This window comes from Melospiza melodia, chromosome 5 (assembly GCF_035770615.1).
Source record: "Melospiza melodia melodia isolate bMelMel2 chromosome 5, bMelMel2.pri, whole genome shotgun sequence".
Classification (NCBI taxonomy): Eukaryota; Metazoa; Chordata; class Aves; order Passeriformes; family Passerellidae; genus Melospiza; species Melospiza melodia.
Genome location: NC_086198.1, coordinates 14,855,069 through 14,874,508, shown reverse-complemented (window position 1 = coordinate 14,874,508; position 19,440 = coordinate 14,855,069). Strand labels below are relative to the sequence as shown.

The 19,440-nt window shown below is 40.0% G+C and overlaps 1 protein-coding gene across 1 annotated transcript; it reads right to left on the bottom strand.

Moving 5' to 3' along the window:
• Nucleotides 1-14,807: 14,807 nt before the first annotated feature.
• On the bottom strand, nucleotides 14,808-17,602 carry TIGD4 (tigger transposable element derived 4). The gene has a single exon (XM_063156374.1). It carries the CDS (start codon nucleotides 17,562-17,564, stop codon nucleotides 16,038-16,040), a length of 1,527 nt encoding a protein of 508 aa, XP_063012444.1. The 5' UTR covers nucleotides 17,565-17,602; the 3' UTR covers nucleotides 14,808-16,037.
• Nucleotides 17,603-19,440: the final 1,838 nt, after the last annotated feature.

The following is a 19,440-nucleotide window of genomic DNA, read 5'->3' as shown; positions in this document are numbered from 1 at the left end:
TGAGTTGAGGAGAGTCTGCACTCCAGATATTACTTTGGAGTATCCAGGTAAGAGCCATTTTAAATACTTGCATAAAATTTTCCAGTAGTAATCTAAGAAAGGAGGGTTGAATGGTGACTGTGTAGGAGCTTCATAGTACTTCCCCTAGACATCAGTCTGTCAAAATCTGATTTCTGGTCAGAATTTGTTGAGTTCTGGAATTTGTCGAAGCTGGTGAATCTTTCTGTTCAGATTGGTGGGGAGTGATCAATTGCTGCTCTGCTTCTCTAGCTAGTAATTTTTCTTAACACACTGATGCTTTTATAGGTCATCAGTTTTAGGTTATTTAGCTTGAGTAGCTGAGAAATAGGTCAGTGATTCATTTAATGACCAGCTTGTTGATAGATTTAAGCCCCTTGAATTATACAGTTAACTAAAAATCTGAACTGGTTGCTTAGTATTGGCAATGTATGTATACCATAAAATAGTGGGGGGGAAAGCAAAGTTGCAGCATTGCACCTACAAGTAGATAAAGAGGAACCCTGAGTTTTGAAGCCAGTGCACTGACCAACAAATCAAATATTTCTAGGAGATATTCTTTAATATGATGTTAGAATTGTGCATAATAACACTTATCAGACACAAGTGCCAGAGGTGAAACTTGCCAATACTTTTAAGATTTTTCCATTAAAAAATGACAGAAACTCCAAGGATTAGTAATAGTGTCTAATTGACATAGACTGTTTGAATGATGGAAGTCCAGAAATTGAGGCTACCCATCTGTGCTCAGAGGTGATTTTGTCTTGTCTGGCAATAGGAAGACTGATAATGGGCTGGTGGCCAGCAAAGGCAAAGTCCCAAGGCTGGCACTATTGTCCATCCTCAGCTTTCCTTGAGCTTTAGTCAACAGTAGGCAAAGTCATAATATTTAACCATATTTTCGTTGCTTTAATGTACATGAAAGATGTGCTATACTCCTTTCTATTTCTTCCCCATTTCCTTCCCAACTTTGCCACTCTAATACCACATGGGCTGCACTCATGTTCCTCTGATTTATCCTGCCCTGCATATTTGTGGTTTTGCCCCATTGTGTAGACTCAGCCCAGCTCACTCATCCATTACAAAAACATAAACTTGGAGAGAGAAACTGAAAGGGAAAACAGGAAAGGATTTGTTTTTGTTTTGTATCTTTGCTGCATGTTTACACCATATTTCTAATGTAAAGAACTATATACATTTCTCTTTCCCTTTTCAGTCTTTCAACATAGGTTATAGCATTTCTCCTCAAGTTCCCATCAACTGTTATTGACAAATATTTGGCTAACAACTCATCACTGCCCCTTGAAAACAAGACAGCCATCTACTGCTATGTACACAAGTATGATTTCTAAGGCAAATAAAAGTACAGGAAATGTGACTCTTGGCCACAGTACCTTTTAATTAAGATTTTAGAGGCATACAAAAGTGGTTTGGTATGCGTTTGACTATCCTAATTTTATTTTTTTTTAATTGTAGAGAAAGAGGAATGAGGTACTTTGGATGCTGACAAATCAGACTGTCAAGCAAGGGCAATTACCTTGGACCGTGCCCAGCAGCATTGGGATGGTGCTCCCCTGAACCTTTGCCTGGTACTAAGGCAAAGGTACCAACCTGACTTCCCAAGCAGGCTCCCTTTGGCCTGCCTGGAAAGCAAGGTTGGTACCCTTGCCTTGGTTGTTGTCTTCAGCCTCATGCATCTCTCTTCATAGTTGGAATGCAGAAACCAAAACCTGTAGTGACAACTTCGCTGCAAAACAAACTTGTGCATTTGGAAACCCATGTAACTTCGGTCATGGATGGTTTTGTAAGAGGGCTAGATTGTAAGGTCTATTTCATGGACCTTAGTGCATTGACTAGGATCCACAATGCACCTTAGCAAAAAGTGTCTTTACACAGGTAAAACCAGTAAATGTTCAGGGTGCTTGCAATGTATGTTACCCATTTGGAAATATTTGTGCATGTTCAATGTTACTGTTTCTTTGGTTTTTAGAGTGTAAAGGGCATTTCTGAGCACAAAGCTAGGCTGTTTGCTGATGTTGTTCCCTAATAGAGAAGGATTTGCATCACTGAGATTACAGCATGTCATCAGAGTGACATTTTCAGAAAAACAGAAATGTACTGCAATGCTGCAGCCACTTGGCTAAAGCCCTTCTAGTTCCTTTTTCCTGTGAGAACAGCAACAGCTAAATTTTCAAGTGATGTGGCAAGCTGATGGTTCGTTGCAGGGCTTTTATTACAAACCTGCTAGTTCAGCTTGTCTGCTGCAGTCCTGAGCAGCTAATCCACCTGCTCTGGAGTGCAGGCAGGGACTAGAACCAGCCAAGTTCTACTAGTCCCTTAATGACTTGTTTCTGTCTCTGACATATGTTGAGAAAGGACGGACAAAATTTTCCCACCAGTTGCTGTGAAAGAATGGAAAATAGCAGTGTATTGCAATTCACTGCAAGCTTTTTAAAAGAAACAAACATCAACGCAGAAGAGTTTGTGCAAAGCCCACAGGGATCTTCTGGAGTCAGCCAGAGTGTCAGCTGCAATGGCACTTCTGTGGGCTGCTGAGCTAAGCCAGATTTGCAGAATCAAGGCTAAAATCCATCCTTGTGTGGAAATCTCATGGGGATCTGGAGCTGCATCCACTGTTGCACTTGTTTCAGGGCAAGCAATGCCTGACCAAGTTGCAGATGACAAAGCTCCCTTTCCAACAAATTCAAATCTAGATTATATGAAAGGAGAAGTTACATTTTATTTCAGACACAGAGGTGCTTGAGGAAAAAAAGAATCTTTCAATCTTTTCAATATTTCTGAAACCAGTGCCACCAGTATAAATTAGAACAAAGCTTAGAACAATGAGATATTATCCCTAACAACTGGGACAATGTAATATAACTAAAATGAGAATGACAATAAAAGCATAAAAACAAGTATCTGCCAGTTTTAAGAATCTCTTTGCTTGACTAACTTGTAATTTTCTTTTTCGTTTTCTTTTTCGTTTTCTTTTTTCACATAACACAGGCTGCTATTTCATGCTGACAATATTTTGGATACTTCAATAGGAAGAGAAATAAAATACAAAAACTAAAATTGAAAGTATCCAGATGTTTGCTTCTACAAAATTATACTTGAAAATATTCAGATGTTTACATCTAAGTTTCCTTTAAAAAATTTAAAAATGGGTTCAAATAGAGACTTCTATGATTAAAAATCTCTGAAATGGAAGAGGCCTCAGCATGCACTGAGAGCACTGACAGATTTATATTGAAGATTTTTATTGTTGACAGATTTGTATTGAAGCTGGACACTTCATTTCTATTAATTCTTGGGAAAGCAGTACATGGATTATACATTTTGCACTTGCCAAAAGATTGCTGAATTACTTGTGACTTACATAAATTCCTAAAATAGATGATGCTTCCATTCTGTTGCTTCCATTGACTGTGTTTTGAAAGATAAGTCCTCCTGGACTTATCTTTGCCTGAGGGAAAGCTCAGCTTTCCCTCAGGCAAAATCCACAGCTGAAACTGCACTTCCAAAAGGACAATGTCTGGTCAGCAAAGTTGTCTTGTTATTTGACCACGGGAGAGACACAATTACTAGCTGGTGTAGGTAGTCCCCAGCAGAGCTTTCCTGTAGCCTAGTGGGGATTTACCCATAAAATCCTTCACACAATGACCTTCCTAGACTCCTACCCTTAAAATCTAGGTGGGATTCCATGAGGTCTGTTTTTGTCTCAATGCAGGCTGGGTAATGGTGGGATGAACCCCCCCAAGTACAACTTTAGGGTTTGTGTTTTTTTAAAGCCTGCTCTTACCTCAACGCTACCAGCTTCATATTCCTTTTGATAGCTAAATGATTAGTGCTTTCTCCTAAATTTGTAACTTCAGAGTGCTCCTGGACACCAACAGGAGTTGTGTCCTTTTCTGCCCCCGAAACTGTCTGTTTTAACAGAGAAAACCCAGGGTTTTGGGTCAGGATGCTGTGCCCCACTTATTTTCAAAACTGTGCAGAGCATCCTCATGAGGCATGAAGCCATGAGCATCTCAGACAAGAAGCCAAGGCATGACCAATGCAATTTTGAGAATCAAATCTTCAGACACTTTTATTCATTGTAGCATGCTACTACTGGGAAGGAAATTTACAATTTACTAATCTTTTATATTTTGTTCTTCTGAAGACAGTGCTGGAATGAAACTGAAATAAAAACCATCAGTTTTTTAAAAGACTTGGGTCACCTTCCTGACCTTTTATTTATGAGTAAATCAGACTTCCACTTCTTTGTGGAACAGGATGGGGATTTATTAGTTAAAGGTTTGTTTATTCTTTAAAAATAATTGTATTGTGTTAGGGTTCAAGTTGGAATTAGAGACTGAAATTATACAAATGGAAATATGAATTTTCTGTAGGATTGCAGTATCCCAAACCTGTATTAAGTATACAGCTGATGTAAACAATCCAAGTCCTAGTTTAAGGAACAAAGAGGTCATTGGGCACTGCAACCCAGCTGTCAGGAGGGGATCCCCTTCCACTCTCAGTCAGGGGTTGAGGAACACATCTCACCAGAAGTGGACCCCAAAAGATGAGCCATGCAATAAGTTAGGAAGAATTAATGTACTTGAGATGCCTCACAGAGGGATGGGAGTTGTTCAAAAGCCTGTTTAGAACAGGAGCTGACTCCTGAGTCTCTGGTATTGGGAATGAAGCTGTTTTGTACAGAAATGGCTGTGCAGGCACAGGGGAACAGCAGACCTGCCAGCACAGACAGACACATGGCAGACAATACAACTGTCATGCTGAAAGGAGTATCTGTGCAATTTAGAAAAAAAAAAAATCAGAGGATAGAAATTCTCTGTGGCTGCTCCTGGGAGTGAGAGAAGAAACACATCCTGGGTGTCCCTCACAAGGATCAGAGCCTTGTATGGTCACAGGCTTTCATGTGCCAGCCCACCTGATAGAAGCACAGGGGGGGAATGGGGAAGATCCTCCCTCGGAACGCCAGCGCTGCGTGGCTGACACGGAGGGGCCTGATCAGCAGCTGCCACTTACAAGTCAATGCTAGCCTAAGATCTGCCTTGAAAAAACCCTCAGTGCTCTGTGGAAATTGAAATATTTCTCTTAAAGAGATAACAAGACGTGAGATTGATGAAGTAAAGGATTGAAAACCAAACAGAAATCAGTTCCGGGTGCAGTCACTGGGGATTTAGTAAAATGACGAGTAGAGAGACAAGGTACTTGAGGGAAAGTAAAGCAGATATTTTAAAATCCTCCTTACTTGCATTTTTAGGGTGCTTCAGCTGGATGTCTGAAGGTATTTTCTCAGCTGTGAGCAATTCATAAGAAGAGAATAAAATCTGAAAAGCACATTCCTTCAGGAATACTAGATCGTAAAAAAACACACCAGCACATCCAAATTGTAATGTGAGTACTAAAATTTTTCCAGCCACACCTAAAGTATCTGAAGATAATCTTTGATGTCCTAAAATAATGCTGCTTAAATGTTGCTTGATACTTTTTTAGGCTGTGGCAGCTCTCATTTGATCCTCCCATCTAGGTCACTTTTTCTGTTCTTGAATTAAATGTTGTGAGTTTTTCCTTTGCATATTTTCACTGTAATTACTGAGCTTTAATTCACAAATAGTTTATATAGAGTCCAGACTCTAAAGAAACATTAAAGACAAGCATTTTCAAACCTTCTCAGATACTAAAAATGCAAATAACCACTAACTACATTTAAGAGTATGGATATCTGATCTGGGGCAAATTTTGTTCCTAGATTATTTGAAAAAATTATTTTCCATAGTTTGTAATTTAAATATCTTTAAAGGACCTAACCCAAGTGCTCAGTTCTAGTGTAGTGTTATGAATCAACATTTAAAATCATGGAAGCAGCCTCCAGTCCTGTCATAGTCCAGCTCTGCAGAATTTGAGGACATATTTAAGCATATAAATAGTCCCAGTAGAATGAAAGAAACAGCATCCAGCTTTAAACCAGACAGATATTAAAGGAAAAAAGTGTGATAGTCTGCAGAGAGACTGTATTTATAATGTGTGTGCAAGTGAGAGGCTAAATTAAGGCTGTTTGGAAACCTCTCAGCCTGTGTTTTGAGCCTGTGCCTGTTTAACTTCAGGCTCCTGAATCAAAATCTGTTAGTGGTCCTGAAGGCACTTTGTCTGCTCCTCTATGCAAGTGGAAACTAGGACTGAAGCAATGAAACACAGCTGATTATTAGAAAATAAACATATTTTTGAAACACATATTTAAAAAAAAATATTCAGTTAAAGCACTTTCTATATGGCATTACATTGTTAATTCTGGTTTGACCATCACAGCTGCTAATATGTGATACATCCCTTTGTCTGGGTGATTATACTAAACCCACATATTGCTAACTCAAAAAGTTTTCAACAGCCTTTGCAGTTCCAAGGAAGCTGTTTCAGAAATTTTACGCTTTTGTCTAGAATCTGAAATCAGAAACCATGCTGAAATCTGGAGATCCATGTATCTGCACTCTCATTTTCAGATGGAAATGTGAATTGTGTTTTTCCTACAATCCTTATTTCTCTGAAACCCCCATCTCAGCATAGGGTGTATTTAATCTCTGACCAAGTCTTCATACAGGTGATAGAATTTTTTGGTGATAAGCATCCAAAATGGCCATCAGTCACAACCCAGGAAGGGATATGCTGAGGGCATTTGTGGCAGAAAGCATTGCTTCTCAACACCCTGTGTTTAAATCTAACTTTCAGTTCAGTACAGCTGACTGTAGTGCTGCAAGACTACCTGAAAAAAAAGAAATCATAAATTTGGCCTTCTGATTGAGTCTGGTATGGGGAGAAATCCATATATAAGAGCTGGGTTGGATGCACTGCACCACATTTTCAGGTGGATCCATGTGTTGATCAGCGTCTGTGATGGCAGTACAGGATGGCACACCTTTATTAAATATTTTTTGGTTGCTGTAGAGAGATGTGACAGTGAAATATACTTCAGTATATATACTAGCAGCCCAATTACACATCCTAATAGCAGTGCACAGACTGATACCCCTTAACTCCTGTGGTGCCTCTTCTATGCATCTGTCCATGCCACAGTCATACCCCTGTGCCAGTGTAGGTACACCAAGTGTGCTCTGAAGTGAGAAGATCATGGTTCTGACAGGCTGCTACCTCGCCTACATCCTGCTCTCTGAGGCCTGATCTTATGTCAGAAGGTATAGGTTTTGTACTTAGGTGTATCCTAAGTAAGAGGCAAGAAATACCAAAATTCTGTGAGACCTGGCATTCAGCCATTCACAGGAGATACAAGAATGAAAGAGGTCAGTCCTAGCTATTGGCTGCTAGGACTGACCTTTCTTTCTAAAAGAAAGAATTGTAGATGTGATCCTATAGGAAACAGAAGCTTCCTGGAAGCGAACATATAATTCCTCTCGTAATCCATTTTGGTTCTGAGTACTTAATTGGGAAGCTTTATGCCTTCTACCATGTCTGCAAAGGTCAATCCACACCTACCCTGAGTCTACACCCTTCTCAAATGTAAGGAAGGGCAGATCTCAGCATGGTTTAAATTCTTATCATTTTATCTCCACAGAGAGAAACATGGAGTTCATTTCAGGTTCACAACTCGTTCTTTTCCCATTAGAGCTGGAAATGCTTTTAGAGAATGCAAGTATCTGATACTCAACAAAAAAACAAAAACCAGAAACAAAACAAAAGAAAAACCTGGCAAATATAGGTGCAATATTTAAAGCCTGTTAATCAGGAGGGTGGATTGCACAGAGCCATCCCAGGTTTCCAAACCGGGGCACTGATCAGATCAGGCAGGCAGCTGACAGGGAATTTTTAATCTCTGAGGAGCTGGAATGGCAGACAGGAAGAAGAGAGAAGGATGAATGATTAAAAGCAAAGCAGTACCTGCATTACTGCTTTTGGAGGATGTAATCTCACAAATATGTGCCTTGCCTGAGGAGTCAGCATCCTAATAAGAAGCTGGCTCAGCCCACTTGGGAGGCAGAGGAGCAGTTAAATCTCCTGGTGGCTGGATCCCATGGGCTGCTTTCCACATGTTGCAGAATTTCTGCCTAATCCTTGCAGGTCAATATGCCTTTGAACTCTAGCAGAGCTCCCCCCAAAGAATTCTACAAAATTATCTCCTTTGTGAGGCTGCACCAGTGCAAGTTACTGGGTTCCTCCCCTGTGAGATGAGGTGAGAGGATAAAGACATCTGAAGGAAGTTTAAAATTCATAAAGCTACCTAATCCCCATTCCAAATAATTCCTTAGGAAGCTTACATTAATGTAAGTTTCATATAATCTCATTGTCCAGGATGCTCTCTGCCATCCCAGTATTAGTCCTCAACAGATCATCACTGCAAATGCAGGCATTTCACAAGGAATAAGGGTTTGGAGTTGCACATGTGCATTATGGCTAGGTCTAAATAATGCTGTAGATATTGTTAGGGAATGATCAAGCCATTTTACTACGTCTATTTAATCACAAATATTTGAGATGAAATTGCAGGATGATTTCTAGCCACCCAAGCATTGTGTTTGCCAAATGCTCTCCTGTTAGCTCTGGCAGACAAGTTGTTGGCACCAGATCACACTTTGACAAAGTTCCAAAGGTGTTGTGTGATTTAGGGCACCTAAATCTACATGAGATGAGTGAAGGCCAGTTGAGGATGGGACACAAAAAACTACAAGTTTTATTACACATTTACTTCAGCTTTACCTTTTCTATTTGGACTTCTGTTGCCAACTTCTCTATGGTGAAGGGGTATGAAGAACAACAGTGCCAATCTGGCACGAAATTATCAAACCCTAAATTTCTTTTCGTTCCTAAGAGAATTTCTGTTGCTTTTGGAAAAGATTGGGTTGGTAACAGGACATGTAGGGGAAACCTCCTGATGGGGATTGGAGGGCTGTTTGTGTTCATTCAACAAGCAGAGCCAACAGCCTGTAGCTCTGTCTGCCTGTACTTTTATTTCTGTCCTGTTGTTGCATGTCTACAGCATTTGCCACATCTCCTCCTGCCTCTGCAGATGCTCAGTGAATAATGCACTGAGTCTGGTCACCCTCAGCACTCACAGGGAATTAAGGGTTTGTCTCTACTAGAACTTGAATCATAATTCAAATTTGAATTGTTTGCCTTTGCCATGTGTTGAATATACATGTAACACCAAGAGACACTTTTTCTCAGAGCTGTAAAACTGATATCCATTGTGCCAGCTTTTCAAAAATAGTTTAGCAGTTGTTAGTAACAGCACATAATAAGTGTCTCTGATTCAGATCCCAAGTTCATATTACCAAGTGTCTCTTGGTTAATTTCTGAAAAGCCATGTCAATTTTCAAGCTCATCTGACTCTTTCTGAAACGTCTAGACTCTGCAGAAACCCTTCTTACACAGAAATGCTCTTTCAGCCTTGCCTTGTCTCTAGGCAAATGTCTATTTGCTTACTGAACATTGATGAGCCCTGGGCAGGGCAGTGACAGTTTACACAGATCATGTGTCATTAGCTCTGGGGAAGAAAACTCAAACACAAATTTGTGTCAGTTTTGAAGTGGAGCTGAATTGTGGGTGGCCATTTCTTGCTATCCAGAATTTGGAGAACTTGTAGTGTTACCTCTCATAATAATTTCTGTGAGCTAAATTATATATGGATATGGACTTACAGAGAACTCTTGAGGTTGATTTTTAATAAAAAGTTCTGCTTAACCCGACTTACAAATTCTCCTTGAGTTCCTGCCGGGGAACCTCAATAGACCAGAACCCTGCATTTTAACCCCTCCCTTTTTATGTTCTACCTCCCTTTCTCTATGATCTCAGGCCATATGGGCTTGGTACACATGGCACAAATATCTGAAGTCTCACAAACAGCTATTGAAATAGCAAAAAGCAAAAATAAACAACAAAAGATGTAGATTCAAATAAAAAACCTTGATAGATACTAGCTAATGTTTGAGCTGGCTTTCAATCTGGCTTTTTAATGCAACATTGTAACACAGTTAGCTACGTCAAGAAACAGTCCTAAACTCTGTGCAGGTTTTTTTGTGGGTTTATTTTTTACAAGGTTAAAAAAAAAGAATAAAATTCACGCTGGTGATCAGGAGTGCAAAAGAAAGTTTCAAACAAAGGCAAGACTTGAAATGACTAAGCATAAAGGACAGGGAAAAATGCAAAGAGGTAAACTTAGGGACGATGACATATTTTTAATCATTACATAATATTTGATGTACAAATATCATGCAGACACGTCGAGTAAGATAGAAAGTTAAAAAAATGGTTGTCTCCAGAAAGAGTTAAGTATTTGTTTTTGGAGGAGAGAACTGGACATGAAATCATAGAAAGGAAGATAAGGGAGTTTGAAATGCAGTTTAAATATTAGATGGGGCCAGTAAAAGAGGAGGGAAGAAAGAGCCAAAGAGCTAAGAGTAGCAATATGATATTTAGAAATGTAACTATAAAAATGGAATGTGGGAGGGATACTATATAGGCAGGTAGGGGTAAGAGATGAATGAGAAATAGGAGCAGTTTAAACAAAGATACTAAATGTCAAAATTGAGAATTTCAAAAGAACAGGTCAGAAGGGACCACTGACAGAAAGAGAAAATGGAGACACCTGAAATGAGAGAGAGATTATGTGTTTTGTTACCAGTTCTCTTGGACATTCTGGGGAACTGCTGGAAAAAGCACTGCTCACCCTCTCTGCAAAAGGAAAAGACAAAAACAAATAACGACACAATAAATGTTTTTAGCTAAATGAAGCAGGGATTTGGGAAAGGCACTAAATACAGCAATGGAGAAATTAGGGCCTAGGATCACGAGGATGTGTACCAAGAGGGTGATACTAGCTGATACATGAGACTGTTCAAAAATATGATCTGCAAAAGATAATATTAGAAATAGGGAGTGTAAAGGAGGAAAGCAGTGTGCCAGAAGGTTGGGCCAACAATTCTAACATTAACATGAGAATTGTCAGGATATCAATGAATATAAAATGGATGAATAAAAGGTGGAAGGGGAAAGAAATAGAATTTTGAATAGCGAAGTACCATATTGCATCATTTATACAGGTTAGAAATAGGAGGCACCAGCACCTCTAGAAGAAAAGCAGAGCTTCCATTAGGTTGTCTCCTTGTATGCATGATACAGAGCACATCTCTCAAGAGAAGTGGCTGACTTCAGATGAGAAATCCAACAACTAGTTACCACATGTTGAAAGAGTTCTTGAATAGCTAGTGTTTTGTAAGAACTTCTCCAGAGCAAGAACTTCTTATTCAGCCTTGCTACTGAGCAGGGACCAGGAGAGCTGAGACATTTTAATGCTCTCCTCAGCAATCCTGGGTCCCACAGTCTTCAAGCAATAAACCATGAATTATTTCATTTGGCATTTGGGGTGAGGTTGCACTATCCCATCAGACCAAACTTTCTCAGACAGATGAGTCACCACCTTGGTGATTACAGCCAAGTGCTGGCACAGCACATAGAGCAATGCAAGCGTGGAAGGGCAGGAGGATGCAAACCAGCTCTGGAACTCACCTCCCCAGTGACACAGCCACTCACATGGATTGTGGCTACCTGTGTGTTGATGGGAGTGACCTGTTCCCCTTGGTGCTATTCATGCACAAGGCTGGAATGTTGTGGCAGGGGTAGCACGACATGAAAGCTTAGGGAGAATGTGACTTTCAGCTGAAATATTGTAAAACACAGAAAGCAAATTTAAAAATTGTTAAAAACACAGCACATTCTCACTCAACAGATTTGGTGATTCAGTTTGCTACTTGTTCACTTTCCTGATAGCACTAATTTGCAGTTTGCACTTTTCCATTCTGCTCAAAGAACAGAGGCGACACAGCTATGAATAAGTTGGCAAGACACTACTGGCTTCCCCACTCTGCCTTAACCCAGAGGTTGTATGGTTTTAACTAGACCAATGCAGTTAAACAGATACATTTGAAAGGAGAAAATTCAGCTCAAACAGAGTAACTGAGCTACCAAGAAAGGAAATGAGCTACACCTGAATTCCCATTTCTATAAACCAATGATATGCAGTGGTATCAGGAAAAGGGAATCACGTCTATACCACACTGCTTTACCAGCATAAAGGCTGTGTGTAAAATCAGGCTGTCAGACATCAAGTTTTTATATTTTCATCTGTTGCAAAGATTTTTTTTCTGTTGTTAAAGCATGAATTGACAGAAATATGCTGTCACTCCTCCCACTGCAAAAATTTCAGTTCGATTTGTTTGCTTATTAATTGACTAGGCTTTGTTCTGATTTTCAAGGAAGGGTCCCCCCAAAACAGACATATTAAAACATTTAGATACAAATACTGACTTCCTTGCATAAATATAAAATCTATTCTGTGGCTACAGGAGCATTCAATTCTCAATGAGAACTTTGCAAACCCTTCATTTAACAAATGCCTCCCAAAAATAAGAAGCACCAGCTTTTATTGATATTAAAGGAATAAAATAACATGGAAAAACTATTATTACATTCCATGGGTGCCCAGTCACTACACATTTCAGGTGAGTCTTGAGTAGGCCAATATTATTCTATCACTTCAATAAACACAACCACCAAAAAACTTGGAGGTATTTTACTAATATTCTCATGTTACATTTTAACTTTACAAAAATATTGCACATAAAAATTAAAATCACTTAGTACTCTGTGTGTTTGAGAGTATTATCCTTAAGATTTGTGTAATAATGTGAAACCATTGAGTTATTTACTCCCATGATTGCTTAGCTATCAAAATGTCACAAATCTTGGATATACAGGCATACATGGATTGCTCTCCTGTAGATCCCCGACTGCCTCCTCTCTTCCATTTTTGCCTAAGGGTACAAAAATTGTTATTTCCTTTTACCATTAGGGGAGACCAATCTTCCTTTTGGTAACAGTTTTAAAAGAAGATTTTATAGACCTGAAAGGTATCCAGAACTGCACATACAGTAACAAACACACACAAAAAAATCAGAGTGTAATATTTCTAAGAGTTTTCAAAAAACATGCATTTTTGAAGAGCATATTTATTTTACATATTGCTTACCTCAAGAATTAATCTGAGAATGTTTTTTATTATATCAAACATACCTTCAAAATATTTTTTTCTATTTTGACCTTGTCTAGATATCAGTTATATTTTTAAAACTTCATATTTTCAGTTCCCACTTCTAGAAGTCACTTTTGGGTTACTGAAAGCAGCCTCAGTGACTTGATGCTGAAGAACATAATCACTACCTAACCATAACATGAGGCAGAAAGGCTACAGAGAAAAAGCACCTTATTTTCCACACTAATATTAAAGTATTAAAGCAAACAACAGCCTTAGCTACCTGCCTTTTGAAGAAAAGGTTCTTCATTTTAAATATCATGCAATCTAAAGCTATATTCTTCCTCTCCCTCCAAAAGATACCACCCCAGGATGCAAAAAACCAGTGTGCTGGTGGTTTACCCAGACAATGTAAAGAGATCTCCAGCTCAAACTGTGTGCACAGGCTGAACTGACAAACATTTACACAGCACACTGCTTCATTTCCAGTGCTTGTATTTGGGATCTGGGAGTCTGCATCTCCCCATGACAAACACCTGAAAAAGTAACAACTTCAGGATGGATTTCATTTTCACTCACTATAAATGTGACCAAAATCCAAGTGAGGAGAAATATTTGGGCTCCTAAATAACTTTGAAAGCTATAGTGTTAGAATTTAAAGTGTCTGACTTACAGAACCAGTTTCAGTGAGTGCATTTTAGTTTGGTTTCTCAGAATGAGGTAGGAGGCTAGGAAAAAGTCATAAATTCTCTAAAGATACATGATTTTGACAGGCTGTATGTTTTTTAAAGCAAGTTTCACAATTCACCTTTAAAGTCCAGGCCAAATTAGTAAATCCTTCCTGTTGCTTTTATGAGGGAGTATGAAAACACTCAGTAATTCACTTCCTTCCTTTCCAGCTAACAATGTTACTTCCCATCTGCTGATTTTTTTTTTTACAAGCCTCTTCTTGCAAAAGTTACACTTCTTGTAGAGTGCACCCTTGTTTAACCAAGATTTGCTGCTAACATAGATGAGTCTTCCTCATTCAGATCCAACACCTTCACACACTGAATTCTCTCAGAAGGAAACAGAGAGGTTCTTTATCTGGAACCCAGGCCAGTGAGGGCCACATGGAGTCAAATTATAACAAATTACACATTTACTATATGGATAAGAGAAACTTTTCCCTAAACTTGCCTTTAGCAGGAAAAGCTGTTGAAAGAATCTATTTTAAATTGGAAGATTACTATAGGAAAATTATCTACAGATGTCTGTGGGATTTAGATGAACTTCAAATAAGCTTAAGTACTTTTCATAAGCTTGTTCTGAAGTATTTAAGCAAGAAGAACGTGACACATTGTTAATTGAAAAGATTTTGCATCTGTTTTAAAATAGTAAATACCTAGAAGAGATAATTCAGAGGAGTATATTTTTCACCAGTTCTATAAATCTCCATCTAGGACTTTATTTATTGGGATTTCAACAGAAATTTCTTAATTAATCAGAATATTCTTTGGATGGAATTCACATAATATATTTCACAACAAGATACCAGAAGTTTGTGGGGTGTATTTGGAAGGGGTTCTAGTAAAATGTTCTTACAGCCAAAAGCTTTTTCTCACCAACCCTAATATTTTCACTGTCTTGCAACAATCTGATACATTTTCTGAAATGATTTCATGATAATGAAAATGGATAAACTGTCCTGCACCAGGAAAAAAAAACAAACAACAAAACAGTAAACAAAGCTATAGCCAAACTATTTATTTAAGACTGAAGATTCACATATGCATGAGATTTTTTCCTCATGGTTTAATTTAAGGCAGCATAACAGATTTTTTTATTACACAGGCTTCCCCAAGGGCCTCTAAATTAGAGAAATTATTCCTCTAAATTAGAAAAATTATTATCTCCAAATTTTGAAAAAAGGTTAAATTTATAGATATAGAAAAGATTTAAAACAGGTTTTGAAAAAAGCCAGAAGGTCATATACACTGTGGGTTTTGGCTCTGATATGATTACCTTGTTTGAAATGCATACTCAAAGACATGTAAATGTACTGTGATTTACGAAACTTCACACTGCAGTCATGCAAACAGCACCCTTGGTAATGGGACTTGTAGTGATAAACCGCATTAGTGCATTGAATCCTACAGCAAAGCCTCCAAGTATTGAAAATAAAACAAGAGCTCAGTGAGGTTTTTACTCCAGATACTGGGGTTTAATTTCTGTAGAAATACATGGAGTTGCACAAAAATACCTACATCAAATCTATGCACCAAAAAGGCTGAAAAGGAGAGAATGACCTTCCTTTTTGAAGTAAAGGTGTGTTTGTCTTTTGACTCTTGGATAAATGATTATGCCATTTGAGTGTATTCACACATGAGCAGTTTTAAGAAAACAAAACAGCACATTCAAAGCTGTGGTAACTTTTTGCTGTTCATCATCTGCTGCATGAGTAAAGACGGCCAGAATTCTTGATAAAGGGCAAAAAATATTTCTTTTTAAAATGCCTTATTTCTCTGAATTTAAACATGTATTTTCTGTGTTATTCAATTTTGTGTTTATGTATCAAAAGCACCAAAGGGATAAATATTTACTACTCCACTGTCAAAACTCCAAAAACACCAGTGAAATTACTGATGTGTAGAAGTGCTAGTCTCTTGAAGAAAGAATTCCAAGTGGTCAACATTTTACCCTGAGTGCACCAAACTGCTCAAAGAATTTCTTTTGCCTCCACTGTACAAACTAAAGTTAGCATTTTAAGGGTTCAGCTTACTCCCTCTCCTCACCTCAAATATATGTTATTTGCTCCTGATTTTGTGGAAAATTTCAGTTCATAGCCCTTTTTTCATAGTTTTGTTATGTTCATCTAGGCACCTGAGCAAAACATACCATAGAGCAGTTCAGCAATGCTTGTTTTGAAACTATCTTTGGTTATATAATTTTTTTTTTCCCAATTACATGCTTTTCCACTTTACTAAAATATTTATTCACATGCTACATGTTGAATAAAATTCTCCAAGTCAGCTAGGGAATCATAAAGAGAATTATCTGTGTCCTGACTTCTGAGAAACTTTCGAAGGGTATCTAAAGCACTCAAAGCCTCATTTTTGGATGGTAAAAGCTGTTCAGCTCCCTGAAGTTGGTCACCTTCATCCTTATCTTCATCACCAACAAATGTCTCAGCTTTATCTGATGCACTTTCTTTGGCACACATTCTTTCATTATCTGTGGGCACTTCATAAGTGACCAAGCCATCATCTATAGCTGCATATTCTTCCAGAGACAAACTTTCTGGAAACTCTACTCCAGCTGCCCGTGCATGTGCAATCAAATCCACATCACTTTTGACTTCATTGTCATTTTCATTTGTCTCAGTTTCTAATTTGGAAGTTGCTCCATTGCAACTTTTTGCAATAGTCTCTGGTGTTACTTCCCTCCAGCACAGGTACAGCATCTCAATTGCACCAAGAAGGGTCAGCATAAACTCTTTATTACTTTCTACACAGTCAACAAATCTCTTGATAAGACAGTGCCTGTATTTTACCTTTAGACTTCTGATAATCCTTTCTTTCACAGCTATACATGAAGAAGAGTCTGGAGGAAGGAACACTAATTTGACAGACTTCAGGTTCTTTACTTCTGTGTGAGCTGGGAGAGAATCAACAAGAATAACCACTCGGCGCTGCTGTGCTTGAAAACCACGATCGAGTTTGTGCATCCACTGTTCAAAGATTCCTGAAGTCATGCATGCTCTGTCATTTGCTTCATAATCCACTGGCAGCGATTTCACATCGTTGAAAGAGTGTGGACTTTTGATTTTTCCTATAACGAGCAGTGGGAGTTTCTCAGAGCCATCCATATTTGTACCCACCACTACAGTGATGCTCTCTTTGCTTTCTTTGCCTACAGAAAACGTTTCCCCTTTAAATGTAAACGTGTTATGTGGTAACATCTGATACAACAACCCAGTCTCCTGTATGTAAAACACATTTTTTGGCTGATAATCATTTAAATAACAAGGAAGCACATTTTGGTACCAAAGAGTTGGAGCACCCACTGCAGGAGTAGCAGCTGCTTCTACAGGCTGAGCTCTGAAAACTAAACCGTACCTCGACTTGAATCGATCGAGCCAGCCATTGCTGCATTTAAAATCACTGTGTCCAAGCTTCTGGGCAAAATCATTCGCCTTGAGGCGCAACATGGGGCCATTGACCGGCACATTCAGGCACTGTGCAATTCTGTACCACTTCATCAACGCTTCCTCCAGGTCGGCATAAAAAGCAGTCCTCAGTCTTTTCCTTTTAGGATCAAACCGCAAAGTTTCAAAGGCTTCCAAAACTTTTTCCTTATTCTTCATAATCGAAGACAGGGAGTTCCTCTTGATGCCATACTTGGCTGCAATCTCCGCCTTTTTCTTGCCGCTCTCCACAGCGCTTATGATGTCGATTTTCTCCTCGATAGTTATGCTTTTCTTCCTCCTCACTGTGGCTTCGGGCAGAGCCTCTGCCATGGCACCGAGCAGCGTCTCCCGGGCGCGCTCATCCGCGCCCACAGCCGGCCGCGCTCCTTCCCTGCCGCTCCGGCCCCGACCGCGGGGGCTCGGCTCGGCTCGGCGGGGCTGGCGCAGCCTGCCGGGCGGTGCCGGCGGTGGTTGCCATGGCTGCGACCATAGACATGACGGCCTAGAGAGGCCGCCGCCGTCATCCCTTTCCGGCCCGGCGCTTCCGGCTCCTGCTGCCACCGGAGAAGGAAGAAAATAAAGCTTGAGAGGGGCCGCCGGCGCCGCCCCGCCCGGCCTGCTCCGTCCCCCCTTCCCTCCTTCCGTCCTGCCCTGCCGTCCCCCGCAGCACGAGGCCCCCGGCAGGTGAGGGACGGGCCGGGCCGGGCCGGGCCGGGGCAGCCGCTGGGCCCGGGTTCGGGGAGGGCCGGGCCGCGCCTCCCGCTCCGTCCCGTCCGACGTGTCACCCCGCGGGGGCGGCCGCGCTTCGCCGGGCTCCGGGCCGCCCTTCCCCGGGCACCGGCAGCGCCCGGCGGGTCAGGGTCGGCCCGGCTCGTACGGCCCGGTGCGGGCGTGCTGGGCGGCAGCACAGGCAGAGCAGCGCCCTGCTCGGGAGCAGGCGGGTTCCACGAGAGAGAGAGAGAGAGAGAGAAGCTGTGTGTTGGTGGAGGAAGAAAGCTGTAGATGCTGTGTAAATTTTGTGCCCCTGGGAGTTATTCCACACCCTGGCAATTACTGTTTTAAGTGTGCCAATTTGTGTTTTGCTTACTGTTCTTAAAGCATGGAAGCGCTTTGGTGTTGTGCGACAAGCAGGTGTTGCATGTGTAATTGTCTCCAAAGGAGTGGCAGTTCTTCCAGAATTTCTTATAGTACCACTCTAATGGGTTATTTTTAACTAAAAGCCACTAATAGCCTTTAATTGCATGAAAGTCTTTGGAGGGGATCATTCTGAACATCCAGCCCAGGATGTAGTTTCTGTTCCTCACGTGTGCTTTTTATGCTTGGTGGAAAAGGTAGCAAGGAGTTATCACTTTGCAGTCGGTGGCTTTGTTACTTAAGAGTTGATTCTCTAGAGAAGATAACAGAAGGGCTCTTTTTGCAGGGCTGGAGAAGGATGTAATTTGATCAGTGCAACTCCAAAACTTTCTGAATCGTGTTTATGTATGTATGTGCATGTGTACTCACACAGTTAAAATGTCAGGAATAAGAAATGTAGAAGAGTGTTAGATTGGCAGAACTGGAAGCTGAGGCAGTAGCTTGATCAGCTGTTTTTTTTTTTATTTGGTAGAAGTTGAAACCATAATGGCAGCCCATGGCTCAGCTAATCTGGAGATGAGCAGAGCATTAAATTGTTTAGGGCCGAGTTGGTGTAGCATGGAGAGTGTGAAAGTCAGCAGCAGCCCTGTTCTCCAGTCTTCTTCTCCATCATGTCTTCTAACTCCCAAGCATAATTAGATCTTGCAAGTGGAGCAACCAGGAAATTCAAGAGCATTAAGAAGAAACTATGGTGTGATGGCAGCAGGAAGTGTTTAATACAGTTCTTTATAGTACCTTTTTTTTTTTAAAGTATTACTTTCATAGTATAGTACTTTTTTTTAAAAAGAAAGGTGGTTGATCTCTATCTTGACAAGAATTAGTGAAAGTGTCTTAGTTAGAAATTGAAATAGTCATTAAAATGGTCATTTTTCTACCAGAGATTTTCTTCAGTGTTACAAAAATTTACATTCTTTATGCAGTTAAGTAGTAAGACAACAATAAAAGTGTGTAATAAAGTTCATTTTAGACATAAGATATTTTGCTGTTGTCTTATTAGTAATTGATTTAGGAGAAAAGTAAGTGAAGGGACCAGTGAATCTTGCTTAGAAAAGCTGATCTGATTGTTGAGAAT